An 18,218-nucleotide genomic window follows, 5' to 3' on the forward strand; every position below is an offset into this window, starting at 1 on the left:
GATTAGGATAGAGCATTTCCAGTAGGATTTTTGACAGGGATTGTAGATTCTTCCAAGATGTTATCTATAAGGATTTTGATTCTACGGTAATCACTGGAAAAAAGCTGATACTGTGGTTGTGACATATGTTCTCGAGTGTAACGCATGGGCTGCCCGTGTAATTGCCTGTAAGTGCCCAAAACCCCAACCCAAACCCCAACCTCAACCCATTTGCAAGAGGGGGACTGCGAAATTATTCTGAAATGAATTTCAAGGTAATCCAAAGGACATGGTCACCAAAATTGGGGTTGGGATTAAAAACAAAAGATGCCAACTTTTAACTTGTGCTTTAAATTTATGATATGTCTTCTTGACTTTGCACTTTGCGTATAGAGACTAAAAGTTTTCTAAATTTCGCCACCTTTAGAATAACGAGCAGGAATTACTTTCTCCAACATCGCTTTTGTATAATCACAGAAACAATATTCACGTAACTCAATAAAAACACTTACAATGCATAATCAAGAACATTAATTCAGTCCAAACCTAGAGATTTGCTCTCTTCAGGGAGTTCATAAGTCTTTTGATGTGATCGTTGCTATTCCAAAGTCCCAAAGGCAAAAGACATTCAGTAAAGGTCCCATAGGAATCTAGCTTTCTTTGCTCAGTGCATTGAATCCAGTGTTATCTACTGTCAAGGGAATTTAAAATGCGTTCTTTGGCACTACATTGAACAAAATATTTGTTCGTGGTTCATTTATACTATGGACCTAACGAACAAACTTCCAGTTTTCTGGGCATAGACAGTTTGCAACGTTTGCAAGAAATTCCGTTTGACTGAGAAGCATTCTGAATGGAAGCTAACAAAACAGTTCTTCACATGTTGCTAAACTAGCACAATCAATTTCAACGGATTCTTGGTAAGTTTTGATTTTCTCTATGGTCGTGAAAGGCTGCGCGAAGACTTAGGCCCAGTTAACACTACTCCGTTTTTCTATGAAAACAGAGTAATGTTATTGGGCTAGCAGGGATGCCACAAAATGAATTGTTTATACTTGTAATGCAACTATACACAGATTTGAAACAAGGGGTGTTTCTTAAGTGCCTTTTGCCGTTAGTGACGGCCATCATGCCCTTATTCCCGAATTAATGATCTCAAGCTTATAGTTGTGGGAACGGATTTCCAGAAACCTCTAGAGTCTAAATATTGTCTGAAGTTTGTCCAAATTTAATTTGCACCCCCTTTTCACAGTAAAGCAATGCTGTCTTCTTAACGATGGAAGTACAAGGTTAAATCATATTGTTTTTTATCAGGGTCTTTGATAAGAACATTCTGTGCAAACATGTTTGAAATTAATCAGTAAAGATAATGTTTTTTTCTGTGAGACTTTTTTGAATTACATCATTTTTCTTTTTTTTTTCAAACATCCCCTGACTTCATTTCATGGCGTCTCTTATTGCAGTCAGACATAAATACAAAATCCATTTTTTCTTCAATGCTTATTTAAAAAATGCAATAATAAAAACCCGCTAAGATACAAAACCAAAAGTACAAAATGCTGATAGAAAATACAAAATGCATTTAAAACAAAAGGAGTCTGAAAGCTGTTAGGGACTCGTAATTTTTCAGTTGGTCTGAGCAAGAGACAACTTATTGTTGGCTCTTTTTTTTCTGAAACTTGGTCATTTGGTAATAACAGTAGCGAAACCGATAAGAAATGTCCAAAAAGGGTGTTGTGCAAATTTTTGTACAGAGCTTACGTCTTTTAGCCAAGGCCAAATCCTTGCATAATTTTAGGGGTGGCACCACAACTTTTTTGTTTTCTGAGATGCATAAGCAGGAGAATCATACATGATATTTAAAGATTTCTGTTTCCTAAAATGGCAATAAAGAATCGTCAGCCTAACCTCAATTAACTACTTGGTCATGGTACATCCTTAACAGCTTTAGAAAAAGCATAAAAAACTAAACCCACTAAATATTTGTGCAAATGTTAGCTAACCTACACAGACTGTTCATCCGTAAGATGCCTGAAAGAAAAAATGACAAAGATTAGCAATGTGGGTATGTTGAAGATTTGAAACTTTTCATTTGACATAAAGCTTATGAAAAGGTGATTACGATTCCTTTTGGAGAAGAATTTCTTCTTCTACAAAGAATTGGAACAGTTCAGCGACTTATTATGCAATTCTATAGATGTGATATTTACTAGTGTTTCTGATGTTTTTGAACATTTTGAAACCTTAATGCAAGAAAATGTTATATCTGATAAGTCATTGGTACCATAAAATCTGAAAGCAGCAAAGAAAGGCGGAGGCTTGTCACATTGAAGTATATCTCATTCGTAACTCGAAGGGTATACACGTCGGACAACTAAAAAGTTGCTTTTATCCTTTCATTTTATTTTCGATCTGCATCTGGATGTGAGCTGCTATTTTTTCTTGAAAAAATACAAGTTTGTGACAAATTTTTTATGATAATCTCACCCGTGCATCACTTTCCATATCTTCGTCTTGCGTAGTATCTGCGTCGAGCATAAGACCTGCGTCTTGCGTATGACCTGCGTCGAGCATAAGACCTGCGTCTTGCGTATGACCTGCGTCTTGCGTATGACCTGCGTCTTGCGTAAGACCTGCGTCTCGAATAGTTCGTGTGCTGTGAGTTCCAGCTGCTCCCGTTGAGGCATCTACGTGTAACTATACGCCAGAAAGAATGATTAGTGACGTCATCAGTCCAACCTAAGTACTATCTCATGTACTTAGATGTCATTATAAGAATGGCTTTAGTTAAACGGATGGTTTTACAAATAACCCTAAGGTCACTGCAATTCAGGCATGACCCACAAACAGCGATGAAAATCGATGAAAGAGATTCTTGCACGTTGCTTAGGCATCCTGATGGTACTAAAACTTAAATTTTCTTTGTGGTCGCTTAATAAAATTTATATATCAGCATAGACGACAACACAAAAATGACTTTATAACAGAAGTCAAAGCTAAGAATTTTTCCGTGGTAATAAGGAATTTTTTTCCCAAAAACTTCTACGTAGATCCTTATCATTGATACAAACAGATCTTTATCATCGAAACAAAATTTTGTCTAAGCAACAAGAGACTTCGATCAGATGGTCTGCATTACCTCTCTTGATACGCGAGTAGACTTCAACTTCACATATCTGCAAATATCCCCAGCCTCTCAGCCTGATGAAAACATATCTTCCATTCCTTGCTCTTGTGCAGTGTATCTCAATTGTCTGTCCATCTGGCACTTTCCCGTGGTAGTAGTAACACCTTAAAAATAAATCAAAGTATTCTCAAAATATGCACCTCAATCACATTAAAATTTTATAGCAAAACGTAAATTTGACGAGTCGTTTACAGGTGCGTATTTGTGGTGTTTCTCAAAGCTCTGTACTGAGTCCCTTCTTAATCAATAAAAACAGCTATTTTATTGTCGTTTACAAGGTCCAAGATCCATGGCGATGTATTTTTTCTAATTTCAGTTATTAATTTCATATTGAATTAAAGTTCTGAAAAATTTCATCAGCAAAATTTATTTTGAAGAAAAAGAACGAGCAAATTGTGAACTTTTTTGAAGAAAAAAATGCGTTTATATATGGGGGAAGAACACCATGTTATATTAATTACTGACTGTTTAAAGGAAGAAGGTCCTATTAGTGCAATGGTTAAGCCAACAATATGTTGTAGGCAGTAACATAGTAAGGTGGAGGCAAGAGGGGGTATGCACTTCCCTAATGACAGAAAATCTCTCTGAAAAAGGACGTTTCCTGGTGTTTAAACGTTTGTGAACCATATTTTCTTCATGGATCAACTCGCCTTCCCAACCCTCTCCCTCCTCGATCTTACCACCCTGACTACGATACTAGTTGTAGAGCACGTTTAGAAAATAGAAACCACTGCGCAAAATGCCTCTTTCAGTGTTAAAGGCATTGAGTCATGGTAAATAGGTCTCTCTATAAGGGGGCATTTGGTTTCGGCGTGATCGCTGCTGTTTCATGTGATATTGGCATCCGTTGTTGACAACTTGCTATTGATGATAATTGTTTTGTCAATCAGTACGAGGTGAGTTCATGTGACCAGTTCAAGGTCAACCAATAGCATCGCAGTCATGAAAATCATGACTCAGCGGATTTTGGCACTTAGGGTATACCCAATCCATTTTATCATGACTCAATGCCTTTAACAATAGCTTTGTATTTATGTCGTCCAATATGAATATGGATTTTCGGCAAAAATTATTGTGAGCAGTTTTTCTTTAACTTACCGAGCGTTCGACGCAGGAGTTGCATCATTCCCAACAAGAACGTCAAAATCTTTTAGGTAAATTCCGCCGCCCGCACCTCGATTTGTGATTTTAACAACTCGAACAACCTTTGATGCGCCAAGGTCAACCATCCACCATGGCTTGTATTTATAACTCGTTGATGTGCACGATTTGCCACTCCAAACTGGGTTCTTATTTCCATCAACAGCGTGGTATGCATAGCCATAACTGTATCTGGAGATCTGTTTAGTGTACCGATTCCTTGCTAAGTTACCATTTGCAGCTACAAGAAACAAAATTATAATGATTTGCTTTGCAAAAAATTCATAGGCTAGCATACATAAGAATGCTTTCCTTATTAAACGGATGTTGCCAGAGGGCTAATGTTATGAAAAAAGGAATTAGGGTTCTTGCAAGGTATTTCTGAAGAACACCTGCTCAAGGGAGAAAAGGGCTTTTCTGGCATTAGTAGAAGAGGTTTCAATACCCTTGATCAATTTCATGATATCAAAAAAATGAAACATAATGTTTTGCAGAGCGATTCTAGCATTATGTTAGAAAAGAAATGTCAAAAATGTTTTCGAAGATAGTGAGGTGAAAATTTGGACCATACCTCCTTTTACAGAAGATGCATGGGTGCGGTCATGATCTCCTCTTTAAGATAGATGTGTTTAAGAATCTTTACACTTAATTTGAGAAAATTTAAACACTTTCCAAACGAAATTATTCCGTTCGAATTTGTAAGATGGAAGCTTTAGAAAATAGGTTTGCAATTGTGCTTACCATACACACTGCAAGCTTGCTCTTATCAGCCGGTCGTAAAAGTGGAGTTAGAATCGAGGAGATTCGTATGCAACCCCCCTTTTAGATTTATTTAGAGATTTATTTGTAAATTTACCCTCATGATCACAAATGCAGTCGTTGGGTAAAATTTTGATGAAAATCTATTTAAGATCACTTTTAAAGTGAAGTTTCCGAATATGCAATTAAAGGGTAATTCCTATGTTTTTGAATGTCTGCCTACTAACATTTTTCAAGTATTGAAATTTCTTTAACTATATTCTTTATTACAGAATGTATTTAAGACTTTTGCTTTCCATAAATTTACATCTCCATCAAAAAAAGTTTCTCTGTTTTGAAAGACCTTTAAAAATGTGATCAGACTTAGTTACAGCCGAGTCTTGTCGTAACTCAAATTCATATGCGAAATCTTCCGTCTGCAGTTTGATATTTCAGTTCTAGCTTTGTGTCAAACTTTTACCATTGTTTGCGTGTTGCAATTGATTTTCATTTTGCTTTTAATGTTATTGTTAATTTTGAAACTTATCTTAAAATATAATAAGAGTTGGAGCTCGTAAGTTAAATTCATGATTCGATGTAGTTTCATCATTCTGTTAAGTCTAAACTGAGAACGGGGCGGTGAACTTCATACCGAGGCCTGAACATATGCAAATCGAATGAGGTCCAATCTGCTTTAGCTCAATGTGTGATTATATAAGCTATCAAGCAAAGCCTCAATAAAGAGGCTATGAAGCAAGCACCTACCGTATTTTCTCGAAAGAATCTGCGGCTTCTATCTCGTTTTTGCACAAATGTGATATCTCCTGTCTTTTATAGGGTTTTTTCATCATTATGATACACCTTCCCCACTTTCATTATATTAACCTTTGTCTCAAACTTTTGGGGTTTGCCTCGAAAGGTAGTGTCTGATTGCTTAATGTTGATAACAGCCAATGTCGTACTACTTACACTTTGTTTGCAACTCCTACTAGCCTTTTTATCTACTTCTGTATTACCCTTGCGATGATATCCTAGTAATTCATTTTTCATTAGCTCTTTCTAGCAAGTAAATTTGTCTTTTTCTCAAGGCCTAAGTTTAAGACTTGCATATTGGCAACAATGGGTAGTGACTTTGCAAACTCGTTATTGAAACCGAAATCATTTGCCTCCAATTTCTTATGCTGCTCCAATTCTTGCCCTTGCCAGCACTGCAACCCCTTTACTTATTTTGTTCCTTTCTGGACATATTAACAAAGATCTATTAGATTGATGCTTGGTCCATGCACCATGTTCTCCCCTGTCTATTATTAGAAATTTTGTATTTTGAGCGAATAGCCGGAAAGAAAATTCTTTGAAGGTGCAAAATCAGCTAGATCTGTTACAAGTTTCAAAAGATATTGCCACATTACCACAAGCTACTTCCCTATCAAACCACTGCAATTTGACTGTTGTTCTAAAACGTAGTTGTCCGTTAATAACGAAGGCAAAGCAAAAGTAACTTATTAGCAAATTACAAATCTGTAATTGGCCATATCTCTTAAAATCCTTTGCAGGTTTGAGTGATTGTTTACATCAAGAGGCAGTGGCGTAACAAAAGCAGCCGGGGCCCCAAGAAATATTTCAGCTTGCCCCCCTCAAGTAATAAGCATTTGTGACAAAATGATAAACATAAAATGGTAATATATCACACAGGCTTAAGGCCCCTTAAACTTATCTATCACATCAAAATGCCAGCTTCAAAGTAAAATCTAGAGACATTTTAATGTTTTCATTCTGCTCATGCGATCAATTTGTAAGATTCTAAGAATAGGTTCTAATGACGTTGTCATTTTACCTTTTCATAGACAGCAATTTACCATAATAAATTACCTTCTCGTGGGCGCCTTGAGAACACCTCTACTTCGCAGAGTTGCAGGTAATTTGTCCCCCTCAGCACAACGTAGACATAGCGGCCTGTGGTACGTCTTAAGCAGTTCAATGTAATGATTTCACCATCACCCGCTATTCTATTGAATGTTGCACATCTGATGATTAAATCAAACATTAATTAATATATCTTTACTGCTACAGAATCCATGTAGAGTTGGCTTACCATGCAAGGTACTCCATTGAAACCTATCAACGGTACTTTCATCTTTATTTGAAAGTTTCAGGCTCGATGCAAGTCATTTAAGCATTTCCGAGCTAGATGGGTATGGATAAAAAGGGACAACATAAAACGGGGTAAGGGTATATCTCAACAAGTTATAGAGAGGCCATTATGGATTACACTGGAAATTGAAGGAATGAAAAGTAAACAGTATTGCTAGACGTGGCCAATATAACTACAGAATTGATAGTAAATCACTCACATTGAGTTAGCGTAAGGATTTCCATCAACATTTCCAATTCGCACGTCAAAATTGCAAAGTCTGTACCCAACGCCATCCCCTCTGTTTGTAATGCGCACGGTTGATATTGTTCTTGGTCTGTTCAAATCAACTCTCCACCACGCATGATTTTGGTGGCCAGTTATGGAGCATGACCCAGCGCTCCAAGCTGGATTTCTGTTCCCATCAACAGCACGCGCTGCATATCCAGTGGAATACGTAGATGATTGCTTTGTGTTTTTGTACCTTGCTAAGTTGGTGTATGGACCTTCGTATATGAGAAAAACAGAATAGAAATGTGAAAAACCAGCAGATAAACTTAAAAATGAAAATTTGCTTATATGAAAGCAAGGTAATAGCTAAACAGACCAAGACTGACAGAACGCAAGACGTCAGAACCGTAGCAACATAAGGCAAATGATGGTAACTCAGTAATAAGCAAAAGCGATAACGTCAAGAGAAGGTCAGATTAGAATAATTACTCGGACTTTGTTTTTGTGATGCCTTCACCTGAGATATTGTTGCTGGTTTTAGGTTTTGTAACTTTTTTATAAATAAATGATAAAACTTGCAGGGAACATTTGAAACATTGATCTATAATTTTCATTTTTCATCTGTTGTATCTGTAACTTTTTTTGAGATTCTAGATTAGAACGTCGTTCTTAATTTTCAGAATTGGGGATGTTTAATTCTTCAACATGGAGTCATATACCAATACAGGTACGCCGTTTTTTATTTCTAATTTATCTAAAGAAAAAATGAAGAAACCAGCACGATTGCAGCCGTTTCACGGAGACAAAAAACAAAACAACGACGGTTGTAGTTACGGTTATGTTTACGGTTGTAGTTACGGATATAGCTACGGTTACGGTTGCGGTTATGATTACGGCTATAGTTATAGTTATCTTTATCGTTACGGCTACATAGATAATGCTAAGTTTAGTTATAATGCTCTAGAGCTGAAATAACAAGACAAATGATAGGAATCAGCTGGTCTCTTTTCTCTATACCCTTTACCTCTAGAGACGTTACGTACTCTTCACTTCTATCTACCGAACATTTTAACAAGGCTATCTTTTGCCTACCTTCAACAGGTGGTTTTGAGAACACCTGAACTTCACAGAGTTCCAAATACGTCTTGCTTCTAGCCAGTACATAAACATAACGACCACGAAGGGTTTCGTCACAATTGTAATCAACTGTAGCACCATTTGGAAACATGCCAAACTGCTCAAAACATCTAAATTTAGAGACAAAAACCTTTTTTGTAAATGAAAAGTCAAACATTCATGAATGAAATATCTTATGAATAGATTTGGCTTTATTTGCCTTGAATTGTGCTTTTTTGTCTTTATTTAAAAAAACATGGGCATTAAATTGGGTTTTAGGAAAAATTACAACAAACATGACACAAAATTCAATTTTCAAAAAATATGAAATTTTGTTTTTTGAAAGGAGAATAACGAAGCAAATTTTGAGTAAGAATAAAAAATTCATAAAATGCATCGTGCTTCTTCAACACGATGAATAGGCTTATATATTGATATAGGCTACTGTTGCATATTTCTAAATATATTAGGCACATTTATTTACAAATTATGTGCCTATGTATATAATATACAAAATATTCCTATAATATACAAAATATGAAAAAATCAAAAATCGCCTCCTAACTTTGACCCTAACATTAGCATTAAGCTAATACCCTAAAAATTAGCTGTTACTTACAGCTGTGAGCCAGTAGGTGTACCACATTTGTTGCTCACTCTGATGTCAAAGTTTTGCAATTTCCTGTAGTAAGCTTTGTTCGATATTCTGACCATCGAAACTTGTTCGACTGCGCCAAGATCTACACTCCACCATGGATGCTGCTGATAAGCACTAATAGAGCAAGTAAAGCCCCCAGAAATGGTATTCAAATTGCCATCTGTTGCATGTGCTGCATAGCCGCTCGAATACCTCTTAGACTGCATTGCATCTTTGTACAATGCCAAATTACCATTCGTGTCTGTCGAAAATGACATTTTCTCATGTTTTAGTAAGGTTTAGGGGGAGAAGTTTAGCAAGATTATTGTGGTTTGCAGCCTTTAATATAAAGAAACTATGCTAAAGAATTGGGGCTTTGTCGGCAACATCAATGTCCTTGTTAAGCAACTGTCTTTATGTAATCCAAATAATATTCCGAGCAGAATTTATATTGGCCTAAGGAAACTAACGTAGATCGAAGATCGACAAATAACTGTCGTTTCCTCAAGAAATATAGACGATCAAGTGGTAAACAAGGAACGAGTCCATTGTCCATGTACAATCCTAAGCTCAAAGATACCCAGAATTGGTACCCGTTCTCCGACAACGAAGCTTAGGAGAAAGTCCCATCACTTCATTGTGTCAATGCAGAAAGGCTCTTCACTTTCATAAGTTATTTCGGTTGCAGTATAACTTGCAATCAAGCAATTTTTGGTTGCTTTTTCAATTTATGAAAATTACTGTTTATCGGTCTGTCATAAAGTGCCCGAGCTGTACACACTGTTTGGTGCATAGGACAGGACGGATCCACGTTGCTACTCCGACTTTCATGCTTACTGTGATCACCAGGCAACTGTGCTTGTTATCAACAGTTGCCTGGTGATTGCTAGCCTGCGCCGCAGACCCAATCCTCTCTTTGGAGGATTGGGTCTGCGGCGCAGGCTAGGTGATTGCATTCAGTGTGAAACACGGAATAGAGACTTAGAACAGAAACTCAGACCAGTCCTGTTTCTTACACCAACTAGCGTTCTGTTATATTGTTCTCTTTTCTCTTATTTTGGCGAACTGCTTTCTTCTTCGAGATAAGCAGTATTTAATGTTTATTTTGTAAATAAAGCAAAGTTGTAGGATGTAAATAGTATGAATCTTTCGAAAAATTAAGAATTATTTTCAAAGGAATGTGGTCATGACTTACTATTTGGTATTACAGAGAACACCTCCACTTCACAGATGGACAAATAGGTCTTTTTATTTTCCATTATGTACACGTATCTGCCCTCTACTTCATTAGTGCACCGCAACTCAAATGTAGAACCCAACGGTGCCGCGCCGTAGTAGAAAATACAGCTGCAGTGAAAAGACATTATTGAATTTAGTGGTTGGGCAGGTCGCTAGATGAATATCAGTGGTAGGGTCCGTTAGCGGTAAAACTGTTGCATTTCAGATTTTTGATTAATTTAACGTACAGCTGGCACAGCCGTTGACATTGGTCTAGCCCTAATGCTGACGGCACTGAAGCTGGGTCTGTATTATCATTGTCCTCGTTTTCAAGCGAAAATTTATTTGCTTGAATCAACAACTATAAAGCCTTATTCATAGGCCCTATTCGTTTTATTAACCCAAGATCGTCATATCAAGTCATTGAAAAAATGTTACTGGCATTTGTATCGTAGTTTAATATGTTAGCTGGAACACATCATCATTTTATCATTTTAAATTGTATCTAGAGAGCAGAATGAGTTCGATTACCATCTCATGCTGATTTATGTATCGGTTTTAACACAAATTGGATTCTTAGGAATTTTTTGTCGAAATCATGAACTCTCAATGGCTGGAGAAGCTGGTCTGTTGTTACTTTTTTGGTAGTTCAAAATTTTTGAAATAGCTTTAAAACTTCAAATTTTTAAACTTCACTATAATGATCAAGAACTTCAAGATATGTATACCCAGTTTAAGATCAAGCTGAGCCAATCGAAAAATGCGTAAGGATCGAAAGTATTACCCGTGGGCTTTTACAGTTTCTCTGTGAGTATTTCTATCAGTGCAAGCACGCAAAGCACTCGAGCCAGTATTACATTATCGTATTAAAAGATATCAGGATTCGAGTGAAATTCAAAATTTCCAATCTGGAGAGCGAATTCGGAAAGTTTGGATATGATATCATTTTTGTCCAATACGGGCTGACGGATGCCTTATACGCAAACATAAATTTACAGATTCAAAAGTATCCGGTTGCGCGTAGATTTTTCCTTAAACAATTGACTCACCGTTCGTTGCCACTTGGATTTCTATCTTCGCTACCAACCAAAACAGTGAAATCAGCTAATCCATAGCTAGCCCTTCGATTGGTGATTCTGACCATGCGAACTACGACCGTTTGTCTAAGATCAACTCTCCACCACGGGTTCAAGTTGTAGCCAGTCATAGAACAGGAATACTGGCTCGCCAATGGGTTTCTGTTTCCATCAACAGCACGTGCGGAGTCGTAACCACTATATGTTGATGACTGTGAAGTGGGCTTGAATAACGCAAGATTTCCAGTGATTTCTTAGAAAAAGATTAGAAGATTTCATATTCATGTCAACATTAGATGCAAAATATTTTTAAACATATGGCCGCTTTGTTTTACATAAGTGGCACGGACTTCCATGTCACCGCGCATTTTAATGCAAAATCTTTGTAACGAGGCTCAAAAAGCACAGAGCGAGTCATTCTCATAATGGCGGGAAGTGATTTGACAAAAAGATGTAGCGTACGTACAAAGAATGACTTCTTTATTCACGTCTTTTCAATAAAAGAGCTAATGTATTCACTGCAGAGTGGGTTGATGCTTCTCAAACTCAATACTGATTCTTGTCAAATATAAGCCAGAGTGGATCCAAACGATTAATCTTCCTTGGAAAGGCCTCTACTATTGAACCTTTTGCGAATCAATGGTACATCTTCACATGTAAGGGTAATTATCAACGAATTCGTCACACCTCAAGAGCCTATCTTTTGAATTCATTACACACATAGACACATTGCTTAACACTTTAAAAATTTCCTATCCACGATCCACCATCTTGCCCCCTTTTATTGGAACTTGCCAATTCTTCAAGGCAAATAATGCTTTCGGAAAAGAAATTACTTTAATTAGATCAAAAAGTGTTTTCTCTAAACCAAAAATATTACCTCGCTTAGGTATTCTTGAAAAAACCTCTACTTCGCAGAGTGTGAGATAATTCGTTCCTCTCAACATGATGTAAACATATCGTCCAACCCTTGGCCGCCTACATTTCACTTCAGTTGTTGATCCTTGATTCATAGTACCATAATATCGCCGACATCTGTTGGTCAATTCAGTGTATAATAAGAAAATTTTACGCGTTATTGTCTTATATAGGGTTGTTTTTGTGAATAAGTGTAAATGCTTTTATCAAAATAACAAAATTCAAAGTAGTTCCGGAATAAGCAAGAGACTCTATTACTGCGAAGGCTGACTGGAGTTCGCAAGTACCTGTCAACTGCCTTTTGCACAATACCTACATAAAACCATATGTATTAAAATATATATGTGGCTTTGAGTTGAAGAAAATCAAACTACACGTTCTGTCTCTGCAAACCTGTTTCATGAATAACTAACTCTTCAGGAGATGTTGATATACTGAAATTTTTCTTGTATAAATACATAGTCGGTACAAAAGGTGTTACAAAAGATGAATCAAATATCACACTTTATCATGCTGTGCTACGGAAATATCAACAAACAAATTTCTAAATATATATATGTAGATATAGCGCAAAATAATAATAAGTAATAAGTAATTAAACAATTTTGGTACGTGTCTTAGCACGGGTATCATTCAATCAACAGGCCAGCTTGCTTTTGTTAAATAATTGGCCTGTTGAGAATGACATACGCAAAGTTGGCTGCAAAATTTAACCAACTTACACTCGAGAGCCAGTTGGTGTTCCATCATAGTTGCTGACACGTATATCAAAATTCGATAGCCTGCTGCCATAGCTGGTCCCTCTGTTTGTTATGCGCACCATGGCAACTCGCGCCTCACAACCAAGATCTACTCTCCACCAAGCATGTTTTTGATACCCAGTCATAGAGCATGATCTACCTGTAAACTGCGGATTCCTGTTTCCATCAACTGCATACTGTGCGTAAGCGTAGGAGTATGTCGATGATTGTTTCGCATGCATGTTTAGTGCAATGTTCACTTCTTTTGCGTGGCCCATTGCTACAAAGTTCTTAATATGTGAGTGAGGTAGAACAGCGCATGTGTTCCAAACAAAACAGAACGATAATTTATATTAGGTTATTATAAAATAGACTATCAGGTTACTACAAAAGTAAATTTAAAAAACTTCAGTTTAGCTCCATCAAACTTTTGCCTCAACTCTTGGCTGACTTACAGTCAATCTTTTCACACTGTTGCCGAAAGTGGTTCAACTTAAGCATTTGATTATGCTGATGACAACACGCTTGCTTTCTTTTCCAAATCCTTGCCAGATCTCGTCAGGGTTTTGGAAAATGAAGCCAACAGCGCTATGTCATGGCTCGAACGAAATGAAATGATTGCGAACCCGAACAAATTCCATGCACTTTTTGTTAAAAAGGACCAGACAAATACTTCTGGCATAAATCTTAATTTTCAAGGACATTCTATCAAATCTGAAGAGACTGTCAAACTCCTAGGTGTAACACTAGACTACAAACTGAACTTTGACCCACATATATCAAACCTTTGTAAAAAAGCTGCGGCACAATTGAACGTTCTTAAGCGACTCAAGTCATTTATTGGTTTCGCTGAAAAAGAAGTTCTGGTTCAAAGTTTCGTATACTCGAATTTTAACTATTGTCCTTTAGTTTGGTATTTTTCATCTTCAAAATCACTTCAGAAAATTGAAAGGATACAGGAACGCGCGCTAAGATTTTTGTACAATGATCATAAAAGTTCCTATGATGATCTTCTTACTAGGTCAAAAAAGTGTACAATGCAAGTTGCTCGTCAGAGAACCCTCTGTATCGAAATATTCAAGACAATTAGAAATTTGAATCCACCTTTTATGCATAGCATTTTTAGTTCAAGAACATTAAAACATCCTTCTCGGAATCCTAATAACTTAAATCATTTTCGACCAAACCAAGTAACTTTCGGTTCCAAGAGCCTTAAAGCCATAGGACCTCAGATCTGGAACTATCTGCCAAATGAACTAAAATCAGCTGACAATCTTAACAGCTTCAAACGTATGATAAAACGATGGGATGGTCCTAGCTGTAAATGCAACGTTTGCATTTACAAATGCAATATAATGATATCAATATCCTGTAATATTTGACCATTCATATCCAAGTTGCTTCAAGTATTCAGCTTATGTATGTACGTATTTATTTCCTTAGGTATATCCTCTTCTTTTGTTATGCAGTAGATTCGATTTAGATTAGTTGTATGTGTATATATCCATATATATATGTAAAGCTAGAAAAAATATCGAATTAAAATAAGGTTACAAACAAAAACTGGTCTTGGTGGAGCTCAATTGTCAAAACACTCGTGTTACCAAAGCAAATTCATAAATTATGGAATTTTTGTCTGATTGCATTAAGATAGATACTCAGGGGCGAAAATTTAATGAGTGTTCGGGGAATGGGTTTGTTATGACAAGTCAAGCCGACTTGCGTCCAATGGATCAACTCTTCGAACCAATCTAAGTAGATAGAATTTGTCAAAAATAGAATTTATAAAAACCACTTTTAAGCAAATGCCAAGAGACAGCCTTGTTGTGGTAGAATTTGGAAATTTGGAGAGGCATTTAAAAACACCAGAAGAGATTTTCCTTCAGAACGGGTAAAAATTATTTACCAAAACTAACAACGCAAGTCTTTTGGGAAGAAAGAACACAGCTTTGAAGCGGTATACAGATATGCCGTGTAGAGGCACTGTACAAGGAGGATTTGGGGCATGCTCACTTGGAAAACTTAGAATTAAAAGGCGTTATCTTTGGCTCGGCTGACCTCCTAGAAACCTAATAACAGGAAAATTCGGTTGTTTCGTTAAATTTTCCAAGTATAGTCTTACTTTTATCTAAAGTAATTTCAATAACGTACTGTCAGGGGTGCATTAGATCACAAGAAATAACGCTTAAACAAAGTGCATGCAAAAATTAGGCTAAATGAAACAGGCTCTAATGCTGTTCTTCTAGATGGTTTACTAAAATAGGCCACTATATATACTGCATCTTGACATTATGTTTCTGGGTTTCTAGGGCTTGTGTTGTGTTTGAAAAATTGTTTGAGTGGGCCTAATTTTCTTTACGGGTCTTCTGTGGCTTTTCATGATATTTCCTTGTAGTTTGATAAATAAAATTTTTTGCCAAGCTGAATTTTCATCACAAAGATAATCGAAAATAAACGTTGCTTCTTTTTGCTTGGAGGCATAGTGATAGAGAAAAACGGTCAGGTGCCGCCTAGCCGGTGGCGGTTTTAGAGACTGCGGGGCCCGGGGCCAAAAAATCTGCGGGGCCCGGGGCCAAAAAAACTTCGGGGCCCTTATTATTTACAATTTCTATCTTTTTTCTTAGGTGTAGGCCCCCTTTGGCTTCCATAAGCGCGGGGCCTGGGGCCATGGCCCCCTGAACCTCCCCTTAAAACCGCCACTGTGCCTAGCATTATCCTGGCGGAAATCTTTGCATTTTGTCAGATGATTTTCAAGTTTTATGCGTGTTACTTCTCGTACTTTCTGTTTACAGATTATCCGGCAATAACAATGATGATAATGATAAGGGTTGGTAAGGGTGAGGGAGGTGATAATGATAATCATATTGATAAACATTTCTCTCTCTATATTTACTAATTTTGGCAGGTTTTTTTAAACCTGTCAACCCGGTCTAGATCTGCGCCTGCAACTTTTCACAATTGGAGCATCTCAGAATCAACCACCCTAAATTTACGCCCCTGATGATTTGCAACTTAAAACCGTCCTGTTCTCTAAAGCTATGCCTAGCATGAAGAACCTACAACTGGAATCTTCCTCACTTGACATTAGTCTAAAAAGACAAACAATCAGTCTTCTCTGTAACTGCAAAAATTTTGAAAAAGCAAAAAAGCATTGCACAGTACCAAAGCAATTATTAGATCTATAAAATCTCTGTCATGTTATCTAAATGCCAGAAATTAAATTGAATGGAGTAGTTGTGTCGCCAACTTCATTTCAAATACATAGTTTATACTTTAAGGGGGGCCGAAATTTCTTCCGAACCAGTTTGCAACTTCCATAACACATGGCTTTGCATAGTGTTTCACAGTGAGGTCGATTCATGCTCATTGGCATGTCGACCTTTATATCTCGAGTTTGATAAAGACAGGAATACAATCCCAAACAATTGTTTGCTTTAAAATATCCTTTGGCCATCTAAATGAATAAATATTGTTTAATGAATCAGGAATGTTATTCAAGAGAGGTTTAAGGAAACTCGCAGACTCAAACAGCTTTTTTGGCTTACTATATATTTTAACAAAGACAAGTAAAACTTTGTCAAAAGGTGTACGCGTGTGTAAACATTAGTGTACATAGTTTGCGAGCTTTTTCAATCTAACCATTCAGTAAACTTTGTGGGACATTATGTTGTCTACTTTGCTTGCTTATGGAGAAGAAGTGTCTTGTTTCTATACCTTCACACAGTATTTTATTTCACGTTCAAGAAACAGAGACTTACCCGATTTATCGGGTCAATCTCAATAATTGCTGTTCTCTTAAACAGTCATATTTTCTTTGGAGCCAAACCGTTAGATAATGGTAATTTCCAATTTCAGCAAATAGTAGAAGTTTTTCTGATAGTGAATCTCAGTTTTGCAGACCACTCCATCTAGATGCTGTTCGGCTGCTTCATTTCACTTTAACATCATAATGTTTTCACAATGTTGTCCAATTTAATCTTACAAAATGCACAGAAGGATCTAAAACGATTTTTAAGGTATAACTTCCATGCCCCTTTCTGCTTTGGCCCTCTCTAATAAAGGCCAAGCGTGAGACCAAAGTCTAATTTGCATATGTAAAACATCAACGATAACTATAACTTTTAAATAAAACCATAGAAAACTAATTTTAAACTATCAGCAACGTAGCTTTATTTAACTGCGAAAGAAATTAAAGTAATTTTTTTGAGTAAATGTGTTTGCAATTTTTTGTAATGTTTCGAAAGGGCAGATACAATGTGGCCGAATTTTTGGTTGCCAGTGGTAACAAAGTAACAGGAAGAAACTCACCTACTGACCACGCCAGCCCTAACAAAAATATGGAACCAATTGAAAGGGCCATTTCTCTTCCTTCTGCAAACCCTAAATGGAAATAGATAAGAATTATTAAACAGGAAAGTGTAAAATGCAAAATCAGTGTTGAGGCTAAGAAAGAGATTTCTCGTAGTTTATCTCAAATAATACTGTTTAGTACCATATAATAATGCATTAAGAGTTTGATATTATATCGTGTAATTCGTCAATATAATGGTTTTGAAATAAGTCAAAAGAAAACTATTGAAGAGTATATGGAAGTTGATTTGTAGCAAACAGGTACTTCAGACCATTCTAACGGTTAAAATGCAGCTCCTCGCTAAGGATTTGAACTTGGGGTGAAATTCAGATGAAAAGACCCTACTTTCTCTGGCAGCTGAGAATAAAAAAATGATCATGTTTGCATAGTTCATCGAATGCGACAGTCACTATGAATGGAACATCCCTTGTTGTATTAAAGGTTTGCTCAATGAATAATGCACAACTACTTACACTGGACTGCTCCTCTGTGCTCACTCCTTCCCGGCAGCACACCTCAGTCGAATATGGATTGACTTCATCTTTTTATACTTATGGAAACAATGGGAGATGACCTTATAACCACAAATAAAGGCAGCATAGGATATCTGATACTACTATGGAGTTTTATAAACCAAAGGTTTAATCAAGTTTCTTTGAGCAAAATAGAAGATTTGTTTATGTTTGTGAAACCAATTTGTTATAAGGAAACCTGACCAAAGAAAATATTTATGCGGTTTTCCAATGAAATAAGATA

General features: G+C 36.7%; 1 protein-coding gene and 1 long non-coding RNA gene across 4 annotated transcripts; one reads left to right on the forward strand and one right to left on the reverse strand.

Moving 5' to 3' along the window:
* Positions 1-1,832: 1,832 nt before the first annotated feature.
* On the reverse strand, positions 1,833-18,018 carry LOC135688919 (uncharacterized). 3 transcript variants are annotated; one of them, XM_089110083.1, is made up of 15 exons: positions 17,936-18,018; positions 17,420-17,491; positions 13,094-13,391; positions 12,334-12,488; positions 11,427-11,706; positions 10,355-10,506; positions 9,142-9,421; positions 8,499-8,653; positions 7,396-7,681; positions 6,914-7,068; positions 4,265-4,547; positions 3,119-3,270; positions 2,595-2,676; positions 2,467-2,558; positions 1,833-2,010 (listed from the first exon to the last, which is right to left on the reverse strand). In XM_089110083.1, exons 2-14 carry the CDS (start codon positions 17,469-17,471, stop codon positions 2,474-2,476), a joined length of 2,415 nt encoding a protein of 804 aa, XP_088966209.1. In that variant the 5' UTR covers positions 17,472-17,491; positions 17,936-18,018; the 3' UTR covers positions 1,833-2,010; positions 2,467-2,473. The 3 variants fall into 3 exon arrangements, with proteins under 3 accessions (XP_088966209.1, XP_088966208.1, XP_065062054.2); XM_089110082.1 differs by having other exon boundaries at positions 2,467-2,504; positions 2,541-2,676; XM_065205982.2 differs by having other exon boundaries at positions 2,467-2,676.
* Positions 9,415-11,098, forward strand: LOC148959547 (uncharacterized). The gene is made up of 2 exons (XR_016144035.1): positions 9,415-10,038; positions 10,106-11,098. It is a non-coding gene; the product is annotated as an uncharacterized LOC148959547 (long non-coding RNA).
* Positions 18,019-18,218: the final 200 nt, after the last annotated feature.

Source organism: Rhopilema esculentum, chromosome 9 (assembly GCF_057945365.1).
Source record: "Rhopilema esculentum isolate cy_ngs chromosome 9, ASM5794536v1, whole genome shotgun sequence".
NCBI classification, from domain to species: domain Eukaryota; kingdom Metazoa; phylum Cnidaria; class Scyphozoa; order Rhizostomeae; family Rhizostomatidae; genus Rhopilema; species Rhopilema esculentum.